Genomic DNA, 26,906 nt, shown 5'->3' with positions numbered 1-26,906 from the left:
AAATGAATTTTGCTAAAACCTATGGTTGCAAATAAATGATATGTATATATATACAGTAGCTTGCCCTGCAAATGTTGCGGGGGGGGGTGTTTTCTCCCCCAGATAGTTCCTTGATTAGGGTATTGTTTTCTGCTTGATTTTTTGTCTGGTATTAATCCCTGCTTATCTGGATGTAGGCTGCTGGAGGGGATGTGTTCTGGTCTTTTTGTTTCCTTCTTAGCTTTTTTGTTGTCTCTTTTGAATAGTGTGTAAATGTGGTTTATCTCTATGTGTCTACTGATGGCTGATTTGTCTGAATGCCAAGCTTCCAGGAATTTCCTAGCATTTTTGGATTTAGCTTGGTCTAGGATGTTCAGTTTTGCAGTTGAAACTATGGTTGGGGTCCTTAGAGTCATCTATGGTTGGGGTCCTTGGAGTCATCAAAACAGGAGTCATCTACAACATACAATGTAAGGACTGTAACAGCCATTATATAGGACAGACAGGCAGAAGGCTAGCAGAGCACATCCATGAACACCAATTAGCAGTCAGAATTCATGATGAAAACTCGTTAATCTCACAACACATGGACAGATTCAACCATATACAGCAAGTATCTGGAGGCTGAGTCATGCCAACTGGGCTTCTTTTCTTTTGGTTAGATATATTTCGCTGCTTGTCCAGGCAGCTTCTTCAGTCTAGAAGATTGGTTAGGGGGGACCCCATAAATGTCTTCCAGGGTGGCTGCGTTTCTCACTAACATAATGGGCTCGTTGAAGGGACAACAGGAGATGTGATTAACAGAGTCTTTGGGATGTGGATGTCTTACTCCTAATCCCTTACTCATCCCACAACACAGGACCAGAATCAGCAGTTTACCTTCATCTAAAAGAAAAAGAACACTCACTCGAGGACAATAATGTTCACATTTTGGACAGAGAAGATAGGTGGTCTGAGAGAGGAGTGAAGGAATCCATTTATGCCAAAGTGGAAAATCCTTCCCTCAATAGAGGTGGAGGCCTCAGACACAACTTGTCTCCCATTTTTCGTGCTGCTCTTTCATCAGTCCCCAGGAAGATTAAAACCACTTCACAAGTTCACCAGGGAGGCAGCACTTAATGACCCACTTGGGGATGAATGAGGGATTAGGAGTAAGACATCCACATCCCAAAGACTCTATTAATCACATCTCCTATTGTCCCTTCAATGAGCTCATCATGTTAGTGAGAAATGCAGCCATCCTGGAAGACATTTATGGGATCCCCCCAACCAACTTTCTAGACTGAAGAAGCTGCTTGGACAAGCAGCAAAACATACCTAACCAAAAGAAAAGAAGTCCAGTTGTCATGACTCAACCTCCAGATAATCCCACCTGGATGACTGAGAATCTTCATCAACATATACAGCAAGCTACTGTGTATAAACAGGGAGCAAACCCCACTCCCTTCTAGCACTGATGATGTTACCTAGTCATGTAATGAAACATCTGCAAGTAAACAACCACACTCAGAGAGTACCAAGGACTCCATGCTAATGTAAATCAAGATGACACCACAGGATAGTGCTTAGCTTTGCAGAGTAGCAGTTTTTTTTAAAAAATAATTATTTGAAGAATCTCTTAAAAGTAAAATAAAGTCAAGAAGGGCACAAAGGTGATAAGCACTAAGGAAGATTTCTGCAGGCACAGTGGTGTATCTGAGCATCACACTCTGTACCCCCAATAGAAATAATCTGTTTTATCCAGGAGTATCTGAAACTGAAGAGTTGGATTATAGGCCAATTTATAACTCTTAATCTCTGAGGAGCGGATCTAGATTTTTAAAGCAATTATCTAATAATCCTCTCTTTTAAATGGACACCATGTACTGTCTCATAGACATTTCTATAGTATTCATAAAGGACACCTCCAATAATTTCCTATCTTGATAATATAAAGTGTATTGGACAGGATTGAAAGGATCAGATAGTAATTGCATTCCTCTGTCATAATCTCCAAAGTGGATGTCCTGCAGCCAATACATTATTGCAAGGCCAATGAAACTGTACAAGAACCTGACAAACAATCTACTTGTGTACCTTCTCAAAATAAGGTATGCTTCTGCTATGCTTCTGAAAAGTTTGATGGCATCTCTGCTCAGTCCCTCCTTACTCTCAGAGCAAGTTACACATTGACATACAAGAGGACTTACAGAGATACAGTGGTACCTTGGGATACGAACTTAATCCGTTCCGTGACTCTGGGAGTATCCCGAGTTGGTCATAACCCAAAGGAAATTTCCCCATAGAGTTCAATGTAAATCCGGTTAATCTGTTCCGCCCTCCGAATTTGGTCGCACCCCGAGGCAAATTTCCCCATAGAGTTCAATGTAAATCCGGTTAATCCGTTCCGCCCTCCGCCCGAATTTGGTCGCACCCCGAGGCAAATTTCCCCATAAGGTTCAATGTAAATACGGTTAATCCGTTCCGCCCTCCGCCCGAATTTGGTCGCACCCCGAAGCAAATTTTCCCATAAGGTTCAATGTAATTACCGTTAATCCGTTCTGGCGTCCGCGGACCACATGTCAGGGGCGGGAAAACGGCCAGGCGCGGCGGGAAAACGGCCGGGCGTGGCAGGAAAACGGCCGGGCGCGGCGGGAAAATGGCCGGGCGCCGCATGGCGCGGCGCGAAAACAGCCCGGTGCGGCACAAAAACGGCCGGGCGCCGCACAGCGGAAAAATGGCCGCAGACCACATGTCAAGGGCGCAAAAATGGCCGCGGACCACGTGTCAGGGCCGGGAAAATGGCCGCGGACCATGTGTCAGGGCGGAAAAACGACCGTACCCCGAGGCGGAGTTCGCACATCGAGGTAAATTTTTGCGGCCAGAGCTGGTCGTAACCCGAAAAGTTCGTTAATAGAGGCGTTCGTATCCCGAGGTACCACTGTACTAAGAATATGTGTGTTTCACAGAACACCTCATGAAGGTAGTATTTCCAAGGGGGATATTCTGGTCACCCTTCCTTAAGGAAATATAGGTGCCTTTGAGGATCCTTGAAAAGAAGCATCAGGTATGATTCCTACACAAAAGTGTTAGATTATACTGGTGTTAGAATATATGAGTGTTAGACTATATTAGTGCACGCCACCTGTGTGGCATTGATCCAAAACAATCAAGGCCAGATTAGATAATCTTCATTCTTTCTTTGTTTTAAATTCCAGATAATCTACACCCCTCACATCTATAATTGCCAAGGAAACTTGAATATCTGGAAGAAAAATAACTCCCATCAACTGTTTTTTTACACTTCAAGAATTTTGTAATGATATACTAATATCCTTAGTTTAATGGATTGACTATGTGCAGAGCAAATGAAAGGTTAAGTATTTGCAGACCTGGATCTGGTGCTTCCAGAATCAAGATCACTTATCTCCAGCTAAGAGCTCCTTGTTCAATAACCTGTTGTTTCTGCAATTCTGTTGAATAGGCCTATTTGCACAACCTGAATCTCTACCATCATGTGCAGCCAGACAAGACTTCTACAAGATGCATTCAAAACCTTTGGTAGCTTACATTTCAAGAAGAGGTACTTTTTATTAGATTTCCATTTGTGGGACCTACATCTAAACTAAGGATTATAAGAGCTCATCCTTCTCATGCCAATTTTGATGGGATTACAGATCAGTCTTATGGATTTAAACACTAACCTATAATGGCCCAGTACTATGTCTTGATTCTTGGTCCATTTCATCCACTGTACTGGCATTTTCACCAGCAAAAAGATAAATAACATGTTCATGGATGACAAAGAATGATTCCATGGACTTCTAGATCATATTATCTCAGCTGACTGTGAAAGAATCATGATCTCATCACAATGATTAAAACTTGTCTAAAGGTCTGCTTTTAAAAACTGCTAGGAAACTGGAAAATCTCCACTTATTAAATCTGCCTTCCTGCAGTGAAATTAATTTAATTTTTATTTATTACAACCCCAAGCCAGCATGTAAAACAGAAATCAAAAGGGGGGGGGGAAGACCTAGTCAAAATAGATAAACAAAAATAAGCATATATAGCAATCCATTTTAAATCTTAAAACTTACAATGGATCACCTGCAGAAGCCTTAATATTAGAAAACAAAATTTTGCAACCTTGTAGGTTGTATAAAGAACAGCGAGCAGAAAATCAACCTAGAAACTGTCTTGATTATCCAGGGATTGGTGCTAGAAGGAGAAGAACAAATTTTGACACAATGTTGTATAAGGCCTACAATATAAAAAACTTATGTGATTGATTCTACCTCTTATGTGGCCCAAGGGCAGATGTAATGAGCCATTGCAAGTTTGTAATATTTACCTTGCAACAGTGCTGAAGGAACTGGTACAAGCCCAACAGTAGTTTGAGTAGGCCAAGGAGTCAATATAGGGATCCATGCCTCTTCAGTATTTTTGGTGACCTACAAAAACTAGGCAGTCTGTCCAAATTACCCTGCAGCTCACTTCTGAGTAATTGTTGGACAATCAGATTTTTAGCCAGAGACCAACAAGGTTACACCAAACAGTCTGAGAAAGACGACACGGAAGGAGTTTCTGCTGAAGGGAATGTATCACTAAAACAGAGTAAGCAGCCCAGTGGACTGATAGATAAGGTTAAGCCAGTATTTAAACATTATTAGCCAAACTCTTGTCTCTCCTCTGATTAGTCCTGCTCCTAGTCTAAGAGCTGCATTTAAGAAGCATTTGGGAGTATCAAATATAGGATTCCTGTATAAGGAATACAGTTGGAATATGGACTGACTACTTCTACAAATAAGAGCTGTGCTAAAGCCTTTGCCTGATAAAGTGTAATGGCTACAAGTGTTCATTTGTATTCTTGCTGATTAACATATCTCATATCCTCTAAGCACTTTTCATCTATGAAGATAATATTTAATAAAATAAGGTGATGCTTTATTGTTCCAATCATTCAGCCTTAAGCAGTCACTGTTCCTGGTTTAGGAGTACACAAAGGAAAGATTTCATTTATTCTGCTGCTGATTAATTTTGTACTGATTTACTTTTGCATATTATCCCTGTTGCTCCAGCACTTCTAATATGTTGTGTCAGAGGTCTGCACAAGTGCGAAACTTGGAAGGGTTCCTGGATTTAAAAACATATCACCATTTCTTTTTAAAGAATGCCTCGAATCGATCAGTTCTGTCACCTGACTGAAAAGAGCACAATCACAATACTGTATTATTTGTTTCGTCTGGAAGACCTACATACCGCTCGTGGACTTCAGCTGATTTGCAGCCCGTTTTTTAAGGCGCTATTTCAATGACTGGATATTGAGTGGCCATAGGTGGTGATCTGCTGACATGACTAGAGAGGAAGGAGTACATTCCTGCTGGCTGTTCTAGAACTTCCAGTGATTCTTTTTATTCCGTTATCAGGGAGGTCCTTCCAGACTGTCTACTGGTGTTTGGTTCTGGAAATGTGGTATGAGCAAGCAGTGCTAAGAAGTCTGAGCATTGGCTTGTCAGGCATTTCTATTTCCATATTGCATTCTGTGCTTTTTATAACTGTATTTGCACGTGTGTTGTGTTTTTATGCTGTAGCTGATAAATGGACGGAAACAGAGGGATAACATTATTAATACTTCCCCCCATGACCTTTTCTTTAGTCTCTTTTGCACCACGCTAGACTTTTTTAGTTTCCCAAGATTTTAAATGCTGAACATCTGAATGCATTGCATTTTTTATCTTGTGTGTACTTGATACTATGATTAGAACTGCGCATGCTTCAAAAATCATTTGGAAAAAGTGCTTTGGACTTCATGCGAGTCCAGCAGCTTTCTGTTATTCACGGAAACACCCTTTTGTTTTCAGACTTCTGTCTGTTCCTGAAAGGAATCCACCCACTGAAGTCAGTGCAACTCTTAAAACAGCCACGTTTTTCAGCTAAAGCCTCAAGCCTAGAGAACAACTGGCTGCTATAATGAATAGCAGAAAAGTGCTGGGTTCCCAAAATCTGAAGCACTTTTTCCAAATTATTTCTGAAATGTGCGCAGTCTTACGTTACTGAGTTTTTAACCTGAAGTCTGTTTTTTTTTCTTGTTCTGTAATTATTTTAATGTTTGATTTTCTGTAATCCATTTAGAGAACAGTCCTTGGTCATGTATAAATGCTGAAAAAAGGCTTCTCTGAACACAGCAGTTGCCCCTCACAAAGAATTTGGGAACAGGCAGCATACAAAGTAATTTTAAAAATCAATTTTGAGTCAGAAAGCCTGGGAATATTTATCTTCTAAATAAAGGGCCAACCTGAATGACTTGTCTTTATGCCTCTCAAATAAAAGCAGGTTATTTATTCTTACTTTTTCAAAATTAAGCTTTATAACCTGGAGAATAATTACCCCAAATTCTTATGACTTAATTTATTTTCACTATAAGTACGGAAGAAATTGCTTTGCAGCAAGTTAGGCGAGCCCTATAAGCTATAAATGCACTGACAATATTGATTGTTTTAATTTCTAGGCTGCCATCTCCAGAACTACTTTAAGTATACAGGTGGCATAAGGATAACCTCTCTATTTATTATTTGATTTCTCTATAAAAGGTGAACCAGGCCCCGCTTTAGAGCTTGCTTCATTATCTTCAGCACAAAAAGAACATTTGCTCATATGGTTTTCTCTATCTGCCCTCACCACTTACAGGGGAAAGAAAAATATAATGCCTTCTGCTACTACTCTACACAAATTTGAATGAAAAGTTAGTCATAAGCATTAAAGGTTTGTCTCTAGGAGATTGAAATCAGCTTCATATTGCTCGGAGGAGATTAAAAGAATGAACTACCAAAACAATTCAATACTGATGAGTCACAATGCATATTATTATTATGGAAATTTTCTGTTGCAGGTCACGGTCTTTCTGCACAGTCAAAGTGAGGATCATTTAAGAGTTAGAAACTGATGATTATACAAAGACATATTATGATCAACAATCTAAATGAAAATATTCCCAAGAAAGTCATATCTGACATTAAGAGACAGTATGTTTTTACAGTGAGGTGACAGGTAAAAAAATAAGCTACGTGGGAAAGTCAAGGAATCAACTTTTTGTAAATGGCTCAAAATTGCTCAAATGTGTAGTAATAAAAAAACCCCACTACACCACATACTACAGATCAGGGAAGTACTGGTAAACTTGAGGTCAACAGGATAGTTAAAGATTAAGGCTTAATCTGAGAAAAAAAGTGGCTTTCTTCAGAAAATGGACATCTCCATCCAAAGGGATGGAACAAAAAGGAACACAAAATTGCATTTTAAAAGTGCAAGAAGAAAATAAGCAATTGTAGGAACAGATCATCAACATCAAGGCAAAAAACAAAATTTCAGGAATCTTGAGGTCACAGAGAATTTCTCATTAAGACCATGTGTGTACAATCTCTGTTGAGCACAACCACAACCACATGTGGCTGCTGAGAAAAAGGCAGTGCCTGTGCTGAAGATCATTAGATAGGAAATTTAAAATAAAACTATCATAATAGCTTCATATAACCAATGGTGGAATTCTATTTGGGATGATCTGTATTGTTCTGAGGCCAGGACCTCAAAAAGCCCATAATAAAACTGGAAAAGGTTCATTGAGCCAGTCATCTATTAATCCTTCCTGCAACATTTGTTTGAAGTTATTTGCAAGATGAGAATGCAAAATGAATAAGATCTTTGAGCCAAACTCCACAAAGCTCATCTTTTCCTAGTGTACTTTTAATTCTTCACCTTCTTCGTTAGTTCTTTTACAATGTCTGTGGTTAGAATATTTTCAGTTTGTTCACATTTTGCATGTCTTTCTGTATCAGATATCCATGTGACCACTTGTGTTTTATTTGGATATCCCAAATATTTTTCCAAAATTTGGAACTGTACTTTCGTATATATCTCAAAATATATATGATGGCAGTAGCCCATTATGTTCTGAACCAGATTTACTCCAATCATATGTAAAGGAGATGAAAAGAATTATTTTTAGAGCCAAAGGGTGGGAGTCAAGTCCATCTCTTTTCTTATGGCCTTTCCTTTCTACAGGCTTTGTCTTGCTCTCAGAACTTTCTCTCTTCACTCAATCACAGATATCAGAATTAAGTTAAGAGGGAGAAAAGAATTCTTTGAGGAGAGTTTATGTGGTAGGAATAGGGAAGAATGACCCCCCCCCCATTTACATATCCTTTTACCTTGAATTTTTATGTGATTAGAGAAGATTTTGGTTACAATGTATCACATGTTATTTCAGGTACAGACTCCTTACATTGAGTAGGGTGGCCAACTGTAATATCAACTTTCTTGCACTCACCGATCAGGAACTAAATCTATTCTATGTTTGGTAAAAACAATGGTGTTAGTTAACATTTACCATTTACAGTTGATCTATCATTTTTGCTATATTTAACAGGTGAAATTTTGTTAACATAGGTTAAAAATAGTAGCTTCTATGGGAAAGCTTCCCAATTAATAGCATTTGCCACAATAACCTTTCTCAGAATAAATGCTATGTGTAAAACTGATATAGTTACTATAGCAACTAAAGGCAATTTCAAGCCACCATTAATGAGAAATGCAGTATTTGTCACAGAAGAAATTGGATGCTGTTCCTAGTTTGCCACTATTTAAAGAACGTGATATTTTTCTTTCTACTCCAAGAAACAGCATACAGTAAAAGAGCTATGAAAGACTGTTTAACATCTTCACACAGCCACAATGGATGTTCCCAAAAAGAATGATGTTAAATCCTTAAGGTGAGGGTGGGAAACACTTCAATTCCCAGCCATCTCTTGAGTTGGGCTGGAGCATGTGTGTCACACGTGCACATACAACAGATCCAGAAATAAGCATGGTAGATTCAAGAGTGCCTGAAGATCATGAGAGGTGAAACTACACCTTCTCTTTCCAGTGATTTTGCTTCTATGGAGATTCCTCCAAATAGAGCAAACACTTTTTCTTCCTCTGGTCTACACCTGTCCCTTCATTAAAATATGTGTATGTGGGGGGGAAATGTATTTACATTTAGTGACTTTTTACATTGTCTCTGGAAAATAGCATGTAGCTTGCTATCAAATTAGGCAAGATAGAATAATTCTGTTTCCAAAATGCATCTAAGATACTTTTCAGTAAAATTCCTCTCTATAAAAAAAAATATTTTGCACAACATGAGCAGGCAAATTCAGTCAAAAATATACACGAGAACACGTAGTATCTTAATTTCTTAATAAATCAAAACTTTTAAGTTAGTAGATCATTCCAGTCATATCTCACTTATTAAGCCAAGATACAAATAAGAATTTTGCTTGCAAATACAAGCACTCTATTGCTCTCCTAGTATAAGCCAGAAAACAAATTAAAACGTTTCCCATTAATGACCGTTTTCATTTCCTTCAAACAAGTTGGTTTTTTTCCTACTTTAAATTGTGATGACAGTGGAAGAAATCAGAATGTTAAATCAATATCAAATCAGAAGTTGATCTAAAGATAAAAATGCAAAATCTAGTATTTATCAAGATTTCAGAATTATTGTCACAAAGTCAGATGAGTGATGAATAAGAAAGATTGCTGAAGCTGGGCAGCATACTTAATTTGAAACTGGTGGGTATCTCTGCAGTGCCATCTTTGGGCAAAAGGGTGGCAGTTGTATCTGGAAGGAGAAAATGCATTCCATGGGCAGAGAGGGGTGGTAGAGTTGGAGACATCACTGTTGCTTTTGGGACAGGTAGAGGGTATATGCAGATACACCCTCACTCAGCAGCTCAGCATTTTCATAAAATGAAAGCATTTTAGCCTTTCATTCACAAAATAAGGTTATAATCCTGTTAATGAGTTTTAATATTTAGATATCTCAGTATCTTATTACAGAGTTATAATAAATAATATATTTTGCATATAGCAAAACTCTTAGGTTTGACAGGAACACTAGGCTATATCCTCTCATTAATTATGTATCTCAATCGTGATTTTTTTTTTTTCCCAAGCTCTCAAATCTCATAGCGGATTTAACAGTAAGACAGAGTTAACACAAAATGAAAGTTCATCAGCTATAGTGATGGAAACTTGATAGATCAATAACTCTATGACGTTATGATTCAGGGAGGTATGGAGTGTATCCTTTGATTTGTTCTTAACATCAGTGTCTTTGTACATACAGGCAGGTAGCTTTGTGATTCACTCTGAATTGAAGAAATGTGAATATAGTTATGCTTTTATTGGAATATGGACCGCAACCAAGGGGTGGAAATTGCTACTAACGCTCTTGAGATTCCTTTGTATAGGAAAGGCTTACTCTCTGTTGTGAAACAAGCTGAAACACCTCTCCACCAACAGATCTGCACAGAGAAAGGGAAACTTCAATCCGCCACATGACAGCCTCCTATCTGCAAGCATATCACGCTAGTCCAGAGAGGCTGAGGAGGACACAGATAATGATGGCATCTCATCAAAAAGGTCCTCACTACCACTTTGCAGAATTGGGTTGGGGGCGAGGGGAGAAGAGATACATACCATATACTTGTTCTCAAAATATATTAGGAAAATAGCTGGTGCCGACACACCTTACTTTTCAAATGGTTACATGGATCAGCATCCTATTCCTTGTGTGACCTAATGTCAGATCCTTTTAACTTAGGTGAGTTTGTTATTTTCGGGGAATGGATATAGTACATAAGTTGGAAAAGCCTGCCACAATTTTCCATAATCAGATCATCCCTCCTTCCAAGCTTCTGCTAATACTTTCTGATGAGGTACATGGGTCTATTAATGCCAAAAAGGTTGATCCTACTGCCATAAATAATAAATTAATACCCTCCTCCTACTTATTCTGCTGGCTGACAAGCATTTCAGTTTGGAGACAAATGAAAAGAAAATCTCCAGCTATGCAGAAGGGAGAAGAAGGCATTTGGAAAGAGTACAAATGACTGGCAAGTCCTGCTCGCCATACTGTAGAATTATGGGTTTCCTCAAGGAAACAATAATCAAATACCATCTTCTTGCTTTCTCTGATCTCCAGAGACTGATTATACAGATCAGCCTAGATTTTCTACAGCCAGCACAAATCTTTCATTGCCAAAGAAAAGAGCATTTATAAAACTATTTAAAAATACAAATGAATCAGAGCAGCATTTAATGATACGCTTCACCTCTTTTCTTACTCTTTGCTTTTAATCACATTTAATTATATGCTTTGTCTGTTTTCTTCCTGTCCGGCTCCTCCTTTTATTGCTCACCTGCTTTTGCAGTAAAAATACTCTTTTCATCATAAGAAAAGGAAGAGGTCAGTCAGGTTGCCACAAATCAGAATTAAAGCACTGGATTATTTAAAGGAAAATAAGTAATTGAAACAGTTGATCAATATGAATGTTATCAGATAATCCAGACTATCCTAAAATGGCAATTGTTTCTTCTAGGGAGAACTCTAGGATATCATAACATGACTCTACTAACCTCCTGATTAACTGCCAAAAGTACTGTTTAGTTAGCTGCAGGACTGTTTTGGCAGGAGACGCCCTGGGCTTGTTTAGAGGCTATTTTGCCAACAGCAGAGTGAATGAGGTAACAACCAAACATTCATTGCAAAGCATATGGGAAAAACTGGCTTCATAAAACTTAGCACATAAATCAGATATAGCTTGGGAATGCACGAAACATTATGACTCATTTGTTGATTGCAGCTGCTACAACAAGCTTAGATTTTTTTTTTACTCAATTTGTACTTTCCCCCCCACATTACAGTGTGATGCGTGGCTTCCAGGTTAAGTGTGCAGGTTAGAGAATACCTTTTCAAAATCCTTAATTTTAACAATGATGTCATTGGGGAGAGCAAGGAGATCCTTATTTCATAGCGTATGCAATGCCGACAAAGAACACAGTCCCTATAGTCAGAAAGACTAAAAAAAAAAAAACCTCAGTAATTTTTGAAGATGTGTTATACAGTCACCCATGATGAGTCCACTCATTGTGAACAAGAAATACTCTAGCCAAACTGTTAAGGTATTAACAAAATGAAAAAAAAAATTAAGTAAATACGTTCTTAATAACAAACTCCTTACATATTTGAGATGCTCCAGAAAAATACAAAGTGGCATAAAAAGCCCCATTTGAAAGCTGAAGATTATATAATGACCATGGTTCTTTAGAGCATGGTGAAGCTCCGTCCCCATTTACTAGAAAAAATTACTAATATGCACGGAAGCATATAGGTAGAACCAAGGACTGACATATTTGTTTTGTTCCTCCTTATGGCTATCTCCCACATGTTTAATATTGGAACAACTTAAATGTATTTTCTAAATAATACTTACAACAATAATTCTAGTTAATATCATTAACTTATTAATCGTAAATGGGGGAACTGAAGTCTGTATGGAATATTGATTTCCTGGTTATGTAAGATACAGGGCACATATTTTCTTCTATTTCTGTGTTTACAGAGTACCTCAACACATTACAGAATATATTTACTATATTTAAACTATTCCAGGCAAGAGGAATTGAAAAATTACAACAAGGAAGGTCTGGATGGAAGAGTTAAACATCACTCTGAGAATTAGTCTCAAAAATCTGCACAGTCAGAAAACTGCCCAAAAAGAAAATTAATTTTCAGCTACTGAAAAGGTTATGATGTTTTCAAGAATGAAGTGTGGATGAGAGGGAAGAATTAGACTTCTTTAGTTTAGTATTATAAGAACAGTATCTGGAAGCATCTTTAGCAGTAAGACCATAACAAGCCATACCAATTAAATGTAATTAGCATAACTCTAAAATTATATTAAAAAAAATTAAAACAAGAGATGCATTTTAATTTCATTGTGAGAAAATGCTATTCTTTTGTAATCAACATTATCAATTGCCAATTGAAGTGCTGAACCCTCTTCCTTTGGATGTACGGAAGCTAGAAAATATAACAAGTGCTGAAGCTATACATCCATTGCTTTCCGAAACACTAGATTCCTTCACACTTTAAAAATATGCAGTCGATTACATCTTTGGAAAACTGCATTTCCCCTTGATCTCAGTTTTAACATTACTATCTATTCTGTCTAGATCAAATAACTTTTTATACAAAAATCCCTTTCATAGAAGTGAAAACCATTCAGATGAAAGGGAAGTGGAATGAGAGCTACTCTTTTTTTCGATCAACATTTTCACAAACCGTTTCACTAATGCTTTAATTCAGGGCTATTCAGTGCAAAACACTGCATTAAGAACCCAAAACCTTAGGTAATATAAACAATAATGAGTCCCACTTCTAATTATAAATCAATATCACGCACTGTAACATTAAATATAAATCATAATTAAAAAAAAAACAAATGTGGATTATGGATGCCATTGTCTCTCACACATTCTGCACAATTCTCTGAATATCTTCATTACCTTTTTTTAAAATAGAAAATCAAGGCAGACAGGTACCGCACTGGCTTCCAGGTTAAATGTGCAGGTTATAGAATACCTTTTCAAAATCCTTAAATGTGAGTATCAAAAGCAAGTGTTTGAGTTTTCTAAAAACAATTTCTATGGCCGCCCATCACACAGCAGTGACTCTGGGCAGTATACAAAGTTAAATCCAACAATGAGAAAAATCCAAATAATAAAGGCCTGAGATCACAAACAACAAATTCTAAATTTACAATAAAATAACATCAGTCAGCAGAGCTGGCATATAAGTATATAAGACCAGAGGACTGTTCAATCTTGGCAGTAGGAGAGGAAAAGGAAGCAATGGTGCATGTATTAACAGGGTATTTATTATACTGTTAAATTATATGTACACTGGAGCTTTTAAACTGAATATAATTTTTAAATCATTATTTGATGTTTAATTTACAAAACAAAATACACAGAAGGAAATCCTTAAGGAAACCCAGAACTCCTCTCCTTAAAAGTAGAGTAATGTTTTTGATCAAAGCTGTTATCTCATGACATTGCTCTTATAATTTTGTTTTTTGTTTGTTTTTGTTTTATTTCTGCTTTTCCTCCCCAGTCATCCTCCACATGCTGTCATAAAGGTAGAAATGCAAAAAGCTTACTGGTAGAAAAATAAATTGTGTTGAAAAAATAAACTTTTCAAATTAAAGTATCTTCTTCAATATAAGGCTGGACATACTGTAAACTGCTATATCTGAAAAAGAGGAGAACCCAGTGAAGAAACAGAGATTAAACTTACCGCTGGCATTCTCCAGCATGCAACACTAAATCTTCATTGTTCTTTGCACTGATCATGAGTTCATGTTCTGTTGAGTTGAATACATCAAGGAGCAAATGGCATTGGCGAGTACTATTTGAAAAATTAAAATAAATAAAACTGTGACATCAGAATGTATGGTAACGATAATTTTTATTAAACACATACTTTTACAGAATGTTTTTCAGACCAGTCATATATGCAAAATATATGAAACATACAAAAAACAGAGCTCTTGCACTATCACACAGATTCACTATTGGATGAGGACTGTGGCTATCTGAAAACAAGTCTAGTATTTTTCCCAAATAATTTACCTTTAAAAGCGGAGAAATCGCTACAAATATGACCTTGAGGGCAGATTAGGTTTTCTAACTTTTCTTTTTGTGAGATGGGAGTCTCTTAAATTCAACGTCATCTTCTTTTAGGGCAAATTCTGGAGATGGCTCACTAGGCTGCTTAAAAATACTTTTCATTATATCTGCAATTAATTATTGTGCAATAGACATTAGTTTGATACCAAATCAAGTTTCACCTTGTCCTCTGCATAAGTGTTTGTGGCATACTAGAACTGTTCCAGCTCTGTCCCAACATATAGCAGGGAATACTGCATGTGGCACAGCTGTGGTGAGGAGCTGACATGAAGATCTACAAACCTAACAGGGAGTGATCTGTCAATGAAGGGACCGATCATAACAACCCCCAACTCCAGATCATATTGTCACTGCCCCAAGACAAAAACCAGATCTAGCATGTGATCCTGACAGTGAGTCAGGCCATTAATAACATGGATCAGGTCCATGGTGAACTGCCAAGCTGATCCTGGTCCCGAGAAGGCAGATTAAAGTCCCCCAACATCAATAGCCTGGGAACTCCATTGCCAGCTCAGCCACAGCATCAAGCAGTTCAGGCTTTGCAGAAGGGAGGCTGGTACAATTATAGCAAGTCCCACTTGATAATAGTTGCATGTTATGCTCCAATGAATGGTAATAATGGAAGAACCAGAAATCAGTTTGAGAGGATTCAGTCATTCTGAATGAATATGATCTAGGGAGAAAAAGTATGTTGTTAGATGGCATGAATGGATAGGTGGGAACAAGACAAGAGAATAAAGAAGTTGGGCTAGTTGATGAGCCAAGAATGAATGGGAATAGTGACAGCATAGAAGAAAAGTGTCTATTTCAAACACATGATTTACACACGTCTATTCGTGCTTATTCATACATTGCAAAGGAATGTATATAAATCTAAAAGATTTATAATTACAAGAGTGATGAGAGGTCAAGAAGAGATAATTTTTTGATGGGTCTTAGAAAAAATGGACATGAAAGAAAAGGAAAGAGAAATAAATGAGAATGAATGACTGCAGGAGGAGAAAATACAAGTCTTGCATGAACAAGTATTAGAAGCTAGATTAATATCCCAACAGAATGAATGGAAAGTAGATGTCACGAAAGAGTCTACGAAAGCTGCATTGGAACAGAGTGGAGAGTTATGTTACAGAATGCCACAGAAGTGCGTACAGCTATGCTAAACAGGAAGTATGAAAAAGAATATTTGGTGGAATCTTAAAGTGAAAGAGGCTGTAGATAAGAAAAAATTGCATATGTGAGAATGATAGCTACAAAAAATGAGGATAAGAGAGGAATATTGCACAATGTGAATCAAGAGATATTGATAACGGCAAAGAGTGTAGTAAAAGAGACCAAGAGAAAATTCAGTTATTTTGATGGTAATTAAAAAAAATGAAAGTGGGTGAAGAAGACTAAATAAGGAGCTTCCAGCAGAGTGAATGGAATTAAAAAGTGATAAAATGATATAGGACAAAACTAAAGTGAAGCTATGCTGGAAGGAATATTTAGAGTTTTTTGGGGGGAATGATATTGGTATGTCAGAGAGTATAGTTGAAATGAAAGCTATAAATGTTAAGTTTCTAAGTGAAAGTGATGAAAACAAAGTCATAAATACTGTGAGAATGCTGAAAAGTGGTGAGGTTCAAGGTATACCTGAAAACTGTAGAAATGTTAAAATACAGGTGTAATTTGCTTTTGGAGTGACTATGAGACTTCTTTAACATGTATGAAGACTGCATCTATATATGATGATTGGAAGGATCATTGTTCCTTTATACAAAAGGAAAGGTAGCAAGAATGAATGCAAATGCTTTAAGATTAGTATGTTAAGTGTGCCTGGGAAGATATTTGGCTTAGTTCTAACTGAAATGGTACAACAGGTGACAATGAGCAAAGTTTAGAAAATGCAGTATACTTTTATGCCAGAGAGGGGTTTGCAGATTAAATTTTCTCCTTCAGAGATCATTAAGAAATGTATGAATGTGAGAAATAAAGTTGATTTAGAAAAACTGATTTAGAAAAGGCCTATGAAAAAGTGAATAAGCTTGACCTACAGAAGATTTTGCACAAGTATGCGGTTAAAGACTGGTTCCTGAAGGAAGAAGTGATTTAATCACAAGGAAGTGTGATTTAATGTATTATGGATAAATACGGGAGGAATGTTTTTATTGATGTTACAGGTGTGATGGTTGGGCACATGTACATTGGCGTGCAGATGATGCTCACTTGTTGGCTGAGAATTCAAATATTTGCAATGAACTTTAACTAGGTTATATAATGCTCAACAGAGACTATGGATTTTAAAATTAATGTATCAGTGACAAACAGTTGGGGAAATGGAGTAAATAGTTGGAAGTTATAAAATGGCAAAAGAAAATCCAGATTTCTAGGCCATCCAATTCCAAAACTAAAGCAAGTAGATTAATTTGTGTACCTTGTTGCTATTGAAGATGGAAAAAAGAAAGGATACATTTTAAGATATTTACATGCTAGTAAAAAGTACTGGATAGCATGTGGTCTAATGTGAAGAATGAGAGTTTGTCAAAAACACCTGTGTATAACGGTAAGCTTCTACTCCCTTTGTTATGTGGAAGTGAGAGTAAGTTATTCAGGAGAAACATAAAGTAATTTGAGCATAGGGGGAATGGATTAAGAAGTGTGTGTGATAAAATGAGAGAGAGTCAAGAATGTGGACGGAATACAAAAGTGAGTACAGTATGAAATAAGTATGTCAGGGTGATTCGGTCACATACAGAGAATAAATGAGGACTAAACTGAAGATTGAATGTATGAAGATAAAGGGGAAGATTGAGAGTGTTGTGGTTTGATGGAATCGATGAGATATTCAAAAAGAAAGAGGTGAGCCTTTTAAAGAACAAAAGACATGTGAAGCAGGGCTTGGACATAACAGAAGCAAGGAAGGTTTATAACAACGAGATACAGTAAACATCATTTAAACTACTTCAAGCTCTGTTTCCTTTTCTTGCTTCATGACTTTAATTTTACTTCTTTCTCTCTCTCTCTCTCTGCATAACACTCTTTTTTCCAAAAAGGAAGTATTTATTAAGCATATTAAAACACTGCTGTCCCAAGCAACATTTTTATAGACAGAGGTAATCTATTAAGAACCACAATGTTACTATAACTGAAACATGAGATCAAACGTGAGTAATGTAATTAACTAAACAATTTTAAACAGCAATGATTGAAAAAAAATAGTTTTCCAGTGTTTTGCTATACTAAATAGAATAGCTAAAAATAATAATAAAAAAAGGAATTTTCTTCTGTTGCATCTTTTTAAGGACCATACTTGAATAAAGTATCAGAACTAGTTCTGTAATTTTTCCAATTAACTTATATTTTTCAAATACAAGGAGTCATTGAATAGATATTGCTATCATAAGAAAGCACGTGGGGCCGGCAGATGTTCTCAGGAGAAGACAGTCACACAAGTAATCCAGTCCTAAGACACGTAAGGCTTTAAAGGTGATAACCAGCAACTCGAATCGCACCTGGAAGCCTTTGGGGAGCCAGTGCAGCCAGAGTAGTGGTGTCAAGTGGCATTGTGAGAAGTGCGTCACTGCATTCCAAACCAATTGAAGCTTTTGGATGGTCTTTAAGGGCAGCCCCATGTAGTACACGTTGCAGCTGTCCAACAGGGTCATGACTAAGATGTGAATGACCAAGAGTAGAGCCTCCTAACCCAGAAATGGGTGCAACTGGCACACAAGATGCAGTTGTGCAAAGCCCCCCCAACTACAGCTGCCACCAGTTATGCAAAGCCCCCCCCCCCCCCAGCTACAGCTACCACTGACAATGATATCCTTCTAGACCAGCTGAGGGGGCTGGGAGTGAGAGGCCCTGCTTTGCGATGGTTTTCTTCCTTCATCTGAAGCTGATGCCAGTCAGTGTTGATGGGAAGCAACTGGTTGAGCCCTAGGCCCCTGCTTTGCAGGGTGTCTCAAGACTCTGCCTTCTCTCCCTCCTTCTCTCCTTCTTTTAGCAGGAGCTGGGAGTCTTGGAGAACCCCCAAATTGTGCACCAAGTTCAAACAGGGCAGCGCCACACCAAAGATGGAAACACTACAATTCCCAGATCTGGGGGAACCAGAACCTATAACCACTCAGCTTTGGTGGGGCTGAGTCGTAACCTGTTCTTCCTTATCTAGACTTTCATAGCTTCTAGATGCTATGGCAGAACCTCAACACTTCACTTGGACTGCCAGGGGCAGAGATGTATAACTGGGTATCATCTGCATACTGATGATACCTCATCCAGTACCAACAGTTGAGGTCTCCCAGAAGCTTCATATAGTCATTGCAAAGGAGGGGAGGGAAGGCAGAGTCTTGAGACACCCTGCAAAGCAGGGGCTTAGGGCTCAATCACTTGCTTCCCATCAACACTGACTGGAATCAGCCTCGGACAAAGGAGGAAAACCATCACAAAGCAGGGCCTACCGCTCCCAGCCCCCTCAGCTGGTCTCGAAGGATATAATTGTTAATGGTATCAAAGGCTGCTGAGAGCCACTACTCTCATCTTGAACTCACCACAGGTAATCAACAAGTGAACCAAAGCCGTCTCAGTATTATACCCCAGTCTGAATCCTGACTGGAAAGGATCCAGACAATCTGCTTCCATTACTGAAATGGTGGATAGCTTCTGCCTTTCAGAATCAACTATCAATAGTAAAGATACTAGCATTTAAGAAGCATGCCACAGACTAGCATTTGGTAAAATAGCCATGAAAGCCTTGGAAAAGATGCTCAGATGCCATTATGTATTTACTGTATATCTACAAAAACCAGAATCGTGCAGGCAATGATTTTCCCTGTGACACTCTATGGAAGCAAAAAATTGGACTCTGAAGAAGCAGGATAGAAGAAATATTGAGAGGTTTAAACTTTGGTATTGGAGAAGATTCCTGAAAATACCATGGATAACCAGGAAAACAAACAAGTGGATCATACAGACTTCTTACCCAAGGCTCAAATGACTACACTTAAATTATACTTTGGACACACTATGAGAAGACCTAGCTCTTTGGAGAGGTCTATAATGCTGGGAAATGTGGAAGGAAAGAGAAGAGGATAACAAGTACCAATGTGGATGGACTCAACTGCAGCAATGATGTGTGCACCATTGTAAGACCTAAAGGACCAGGTTGGGCACAGATTGTCCTGGAGAAATATATGTGATCTTTAAGAGTTGATACTGACTTGATGGCACATAATAAATATTATTATAATCCATTAATAAATAAAAAATATACTTGGAGTAGTGTACAAATTGTCTCTTACTTTTCCTCAAGAGAAGTCTTGATGAATTACTTAGAAAAAAAAAGTAGATGAATCAACAAATCTAATTGCTGATAAGCCTTTATGTGTCTATAGATCTTAATATCTGAGTAGTAAAGTCACTACTATTTGAGTTTTTGGCAGAAAAAAAGACTATTTCAGAATTGGTGTTAAGCTTTATTATTACTATTATTCACCTTACATGAAGAAATACTTTTCCCCATAAACACAACTTACCTTGTTGCAGGCAAGGTACTGACACGTGTAAAGAACACGGATGGCTCAACTTCCACATGAAGCCCTAAGGACAAGTTCCTGTAATATCCGTCAGCATGTCCTGGGCCTCCTGAGTATCTGAAATTCAAGATGGCTTCCAATGTCTAAAAAAAGAATAGTAAAAAGATTAAATCTGTTTATTTCTCACATGATACTATTTGTTTCTAAATTGTTCAGATAGCTTCAAGTCCTTAACCCAAACAAGTATCTAATGACCTGTGTAACTTGATATTCACATCAAATGCAGAAGTTCAATATTAGATGTATATATGAAAGTATGTATGCTAATCAAATATGTTCCAATCAGTGTAAAGATATGTATGTCTACAGAGAGATTTAATTAGCTAAGATTTAGTTTAGATTTACTTCAGATAGTTCCTCTGGCTGGTCAAATATGAATTTACAGAGCTTAAAAAGCCAGCGCTATGATATACTCCAACAAAGTGCATCTACCTTAGACAATCACCTCCATTATTTGCAATGGGACACAAGCTGAATTTTTATTTAATTCCAAAGGGCAGAGGAGGACTAACCATCTCTCTGACACCACTTCTGCCCCCCTAATGAGGAAACTACAGGGTTCTGGGAAAGTTGGAGCTCCAACACTGGCGTTTGTCCTTAATAGCTTTACAAATTATGTATTAATACAAATGCTATATTAAATACATCAAATGCCAGTTCACATCAACATTTTTGAGGAGGGAGACTGTTGCTTCATTGGATATAATTTGATTCTTTTTGCCCTTTGGTACTTGGCAAAGGACAGAAAGTTTAGTACCAGACAATAATCAATTAAAAATATTAGTAAATAAAAACATCCAACCATGTATTTCTATAATAAATGTTTGAGCCAAGCTCAAATCTATCCATGTAGTTTTCTTGGTAACAATATGGAACAGATTGCCAAATTAAGCAAGATAAAAAATACCAGTTCCAGATAATTTATTTAAAGCAAATTTGCAGTGGGAATACACTCACATGTACCAAATCTGTTATTGTGAAAGTGGCAATTGTGTCCAATTTTGTAAAACAAGCAAAAATGCAGTGGCTGATCTTTTGTTCTGTATTCTGAGACTTGGAGTCAAACTATATGTGATGTTAGTAATTTCTTCAAATCAACCACAACATTTATATTTTATTCCATAAAGCCCCAAGCAGAAACATTTTCCCTGTTCAGAGCTGGGGCCAAGTCTCATCCTCTATCTGGAAAATATTTGCTATCCCAGAGGTGCTGTTTCCTTTAACGAACAGTGTCAGAGGCCAAAAAGAAGACATTTTCAGGAGGAAAGCAGAACATCTAATCTGAACCAGAAACAAGTACTAGATGCTAAAGTGAAATGAAACCATTTTTTACAGAATTTAACTACAGGATGAGACAATGCTCTCTGTTAAACTCAAATGGGAAGAGTATACAAACTGAAGGACATCAGTTCTGAATTATATATAAACTCATATAAAGTTAGGAACCTACAAATGAGGTGACTGTAATGAGAATTAGCCACAGAAACGGAACACTACTTAATAAACTGTCTTCCCCTTTAGTCACATAGCAAGTGACTATTCATAATATCATTGAATTCTGAAATACATCAAGAATGAGGCACAACAATGAGGAAAAAGAGTCCCCAAACATATGGGGACCCAGATGAAATCTACCATCCCTCTGCTGGACTTCTGGGTTTCATGTAATCTGACTATTGGATGAAGGGAGCTTGTCGCACTGTAAAAATTGAATACAATAAAATATTGGGTGGGATTTTTTTTTTCAGACTGCCATTTTTAATTAATTTATACATTTTTGGGAGCCACCCAGAAGTTGTGGAATTGGGCAGGATAGAAATTATGTAAATATAATTAGTTAAATGTGTTTGACTTCAGATGCTTTGATTACAATGGTTGTCATCACTTGCTGCCCTCCAGATGTTTGGTTACATTTTACAAGCGCTGACTTTTGTTCATATTGGCTGAGGATGATGGGGTTCTTAAAGAATACAAGGCTGAAGGAAACTGCCTTATCCATCAATATCTTGCTGAGGCATCATTGTGACAGCGAGATGAAAGCCAGTCTGGTGTAGTGGTTAACATGCTGGCCTAGAAACCAGAAGATTGTGAGTTCTAGGCCTCCCTTAGGTATGAAAGCCAGCTGGGTAACCTTGGGCCAGTCACTCTCTCTCAGTCCAGCCCATCTCGCAGGATTGTTGTGAGGAAAATAAGAGGCAGGAGTATTAGGTATGTTTGCTGTCTTGAGTTGATACACACACGCACACCTGTAAAACACACACACACACACACACACACACGATAAAAATATGATGATGATGATGATGATGGAGGAGGAGGAGGAGGACGAGGAGAAATCTAGCATTGGTATCTATTCAGTGCTCAAAACTTCAAACACTTAACTTGTCCTGCCCCACTAACTCACATAAAACTGGCATTTTGGAGTGTTGCTGGTTTTGTTTTGCTTTTTAAGTGAATTACTTTCGTTCCCACCTGCAATTCTTGAAACTAAACATGTCATAAAAATGGAGCACAATATTCATGAAAGGGTTAGCAGTTTTTTCAGAAAGAAAGTTTGGATAGGGGGCAGAACAGCTGCATTTTCATACAGTTCTTCCAATTCGCAAGGTCCCAAGCTGTTTCACAGAGCAATGGTTACCTGCAGTGAGGTAAATTTGCAGCAAAGTGTCCGTGATCGTGCTGTGCTATGTCCATTAACCTTAATGCAGACTTCACAGCTAGAGGCCCATTCACTGCACTGAAAGTACATCTAAAGTGCAGCGTATAACAAATTGATAGAAAATATTATTAAATTGACAAACGGAACTTTCCATTTGCAATATACAGATAAACTCCATGAATGAATGACTTGGGGTAAAACAAATGGAATTCTACCACCTTAATGTAAAGAAGCCAAACCTGAAACACTGAGGAAGGGAAACAAATGCTTTTTCTAGTTGGTTGGGGCCACTGAGGTATCGAGTCACAACACTGCGCTCAGTGTGAGAATCCAAAATAAAGCACCCCGTTCAGATGGCTGTCAACCTCCTCTTGAACATATCCTCTGTTTGGAAACCTTTCTGATCGTTCAGCTGGTTTCTAGGGTTGTGCGGCACGTTGCGTTTGAGGCACCAAATGGGATTCAGAGTGAACCGGGGGGCAGGTACCACCTGCCAGAAACACTTTGAAGAACAGCTGCATTTTTTCTCAGCATCACCCACTGACTTACCGTGGATTCACGCGGGTACCTACTGTTTAAAAATGTATTTATTGATATCGACATGTGGACAGCCAAGGTTATATCATGTGGCTTGCCCAAGGACTATGAAGTTACTCTATCTGACACGTATCTTTAGATCCTGGAATTGGGGGGAACGTCAGAGTGGGAGGGGGGATGGTGGACCATCTGGAATTTTGGAGAAGCGTGATTTGAATTCTCTCATAAAATAGCAGCTGTGCATAACCCATTACAAAAATTTCTTCACCAATAAGGCAAATGGTTAGAATTTTTCGCTGCAACCACTCTGCCCAGCCCAATGTGCCCTTCTTGGCATATCTCTGTCCTTTTCTTTTCTGGACTGCTGCTGAGAACACCTCCAACACAATACACCTAAAGCATGTATCTACTCTGTATTTATGTGTATGCGTATGTGTATCATAATTCTGCAAAATGCAGACATACATACGATATGGTACTGGGTGCAAAAATCAGCAATGGGAAATTTGTAGATGTTTCTGAACATATACTTAGAAAAGTGGGCGAGTGCTTCCTAAAATCTCATGAGTCCAGAGTAACTGCTGAATTAGGTACTTAGTGAATATTAGACTGCAACCATCATGCATTATTTGTCCATCCCTATGTCTAGCAAAACCAGTTAAATTACACAAAATTATACATATTTGACCCTTCCTCCAAGGTAAACAAAACAAATTTATTTATTTGTTTATTTTGCATGCTAATCATAATTCAAGCAAGGCAAATGACAACTACAACAGAGGATAACTCAGCTAGACTCCTGCTTTCCTTTTCGATTCAGCTATTACCACCAGCTGTTCTGGGGAAATAAGACAGATGAAGTCTATACTGAAGACATCTCAGTTGGCCTCTTCCCTCCCTCCTTACAGTGCCATTATCACCAACCACTCTGAGGAAAGAATTCTAGAAGAGATGATGATGATGATGATGATGATGATGATGATGATGATGATGATGATGATGATCATGCAATCCTAGTCATTAGATATACAGCTGAAATAGTGGACTGGACTCAAGCTGAACTAAAATAAAAGTCCTGGATAGGAAGACCACAAAAATAATGACAATGAATCATGCCCTTCATCCACACAGCAATGTTGACAGACTCTACTTACCAAGGAGCATAGGTGGGCGTGGAATGTTGCAAGGGCACCAGACAGTTGAAGAAGAAAAATGGGCATTGGAAGAATATCTGAAGGACAGTGAAGAAAATGCACTGAAGCTAGTACACCACAAAGGCTTACTGAATACCAAAGAAACCAAACTGGCCTATAAGAAAGACCAAACGAAGAACAGAAAAGAGACACGGCAAGGCAAAGTATTACATGGCCAGTATACAAAAGATCTAGCAGGCAAAGCAGATAACAAGACCTGGCAATGGCTAAGAGCAGGAAAGTTGAAGAAAGAGACAGAAGGGCTAATTCTGGCTGCACAAGACCAAGCCTTAAAAACAAATGCATATAAAGCCAGAACTGAGAAGACAGCAACAGACAGCAAATGCCGCCTCTGCAAGGAAGATGAAGAAACAGTGGACCACCTAGTTAGCTGCTGCAAGAAGATCACACAGACTGACTACAAACAACGGCATGACAAAGTTGCAACAATGGCCCACTGGAATATCTCCAATACCATTTGTCTGCAAGCAAGAACTAGTGGGATCACAAAACAGACAAAGTAATAGAAAATGAAGAAGCTAAAGTGCTCTAGGACTTTAGAATTCAAACAGACAAGAACCTGCCACACAACACCCCAGACTTAACCATTGTTGATAAGAAAGACAAAAAAGTCTGGATAGTGGACATTGCAATACCTGGAGACAGCAGAAGAGAAGAGAAAGAACTGGAGAAAACCACAAAATATAAAGACCTGCAAATAGAAGTAGAATGACTATGACAAAATAAAGCAAAGGTAGTACCAATAGCAATAGGCGCCTTAGGAGCAATCCCAAAACATCTGGAGCACCACTTGAAGACCATCTGCACTGACAAAATCACCATCAGTCAATTGCAAAAGGCAGCTTTACTCATGATGATACCTTTAACACCATCAAACAAAAACATCTGCCTATCCCAGGTCCTAGGGAAGGACTCAATAGGTGGATAAAAATGCCAAATCCAGTCTAAACATCTGGCTGACTGTGAGACTAAACATCAGCATCATCATTATCATCATCATCATCTATCCCCCAGTGAGGTACTACCTTGACATGGTTGTAGGGCTTGTGTGCTCCAAGGAGGATGAGAGCTATGTCAGAGGTTCAACCATACTGGACAGGTCTCATCAGAGGAGCTGGACAAAGAGTGTCTCTCCCATAAACAATATGGTGAGATGTAATTTACAGAAACCCATACCGGATCGGTCTTCACCTGGGTCAACAAGGACCGTGCTAGGTGTTCTAGTTCTCAGACATCTGGTGACAAGTGGGCTATTGAACTCAGGACTGTTGGCTGTTTAACCAGGGCCAGCAGCTGCAGAACTACTGGAAGAAAAGTTGCTTACCCATTGCAAATATATGAAGACTGAAAACAAAGAAATAACGATCTGCTATTGCAAATCAAGTCCAATGAGAAGAGGATATCTGAAAAGAATGCACCAGTTCTGGAAAGAACAACATCCAGAATCAGAAACAACAGAACAGAGGCTAACAGATCAACACTGATTTATAATACGAAATAAAGTATTCACAGAAGTAGGATGGGAAGAACTGAAAAGGTCTACCCAGGGCAAAGAAATTGGAGCCCTGCCAGAAGTAGCTCAGACTGTAGAGGCAAACCAGGGAGAGTCAGCAGTAGGGGAAGCCAGCATAGTTACTGAATCATTTTCATTCCCAAACCAGGCACCCTCTCCTCTGCCTTCTCCTCAGAAAGAACAAAGCCCTCTAACTAAAAAACAAGAGGAATTGAAAGAAAGAATAACTGAGCATCTAGAACAACAGAATAAGGTTGCCTGCACTGAAGTTTGTTATAAAAAACAGCTGGCACAAGTATTAAAAGATGCCAATACTGTAATATCAACTATAAGCACCAGCTCACTGCAAGAAACAAACCAGCTGACGTACGGCATGGCTGCAGTTATAACTGAATACCTGGATGCAAAATCAACAAACAAGGAAAAATGCAAGGACTCCACAGTTCAACCCTGAGCTACACATATTTTCTTCTACTGGTTCTTTTTCTCCCCTTTTTGCAGATCAAACCAGCCAGACCCAACATTGACAAATTAATTTTCAGTGCCACTCAAATGAACACAAAAGGACAGTCTCGGAAAAAATGAACACCCAGGTGAGAAAGATATTCCACAGCATGAAGTCTGAACTACATTCTCGGAGGAAAAGAAAAAAGGGATGTTAGCCCAAAGTTGGCAAAGAAAGGGCATTTGGGACACAGCTAGACTTAGCAAAAATCAATTTACAAGATGAAGAACAGAAGCCTTTTTTTCCTGAAAAAAAGAAAAATCTTAATTTCCTATAGAAACTCCATGTAGTGGCATTATCTTTGTGGGCATCTCACTGTTTAAAATGTAATGAGCTGTGATGAAGATTAAACCTGAAAAATAGCTGCTTTTCAACA

At 38.3% G+C, this 26,906-nt stretch overlaps 1 protein-coding gene across 6 annotated transcripts in view; it reads right to left on the bottom strand.

The window, feature by feature from the left end:
• Positions 1 to 26,906, bottom strand: part of TRAPPC9 (trafficking protein particle complex subunit 9) — a 281,618-nt gene that overhangs the window by 178,023 nt on the left and 76,689 nt on the right. For all 6 annotated transcript variants that reach the window (XM_088148925.1, XM_088148924.1, XM_088148920.1 and 3 more), the window contains 2 exons: positions 20,043 to 20,185; positions 14,141 to 14,251 (listed from right to left, as the gene is read on the bottom strand). In XM_088148925.1, the coding sequence (XP_088005051.1) occupies positions 14,141 to 14,251; positions 20,043 to 20,185 (254 nt within the window). The remainder of the gene's footprint in view (positions 1 to 14,140; positions 14,252 to 20,042; positions 20,186 to 26,906) is intronic.

Source organism: Python bivittatus, unplaced genomic scaffold (genome assembly GCF_059951505.1).
Source record: "Python bivittatus isolate LINGU-HERP-01145 unplaced genomic scaffold, Pbiv_v1 ctg000590_np1212, whole genome shotgun sequence".
NCBI lineage: Eukaryota > Metazoa > Chordata > Lepidosauria > Squamata > Pythonidae > Python > Python bivittatus.
Note: the sequence above shows the minus strand (reverse complement) of the source record. Positions and strands in the feature narration are given on the sequence as shown.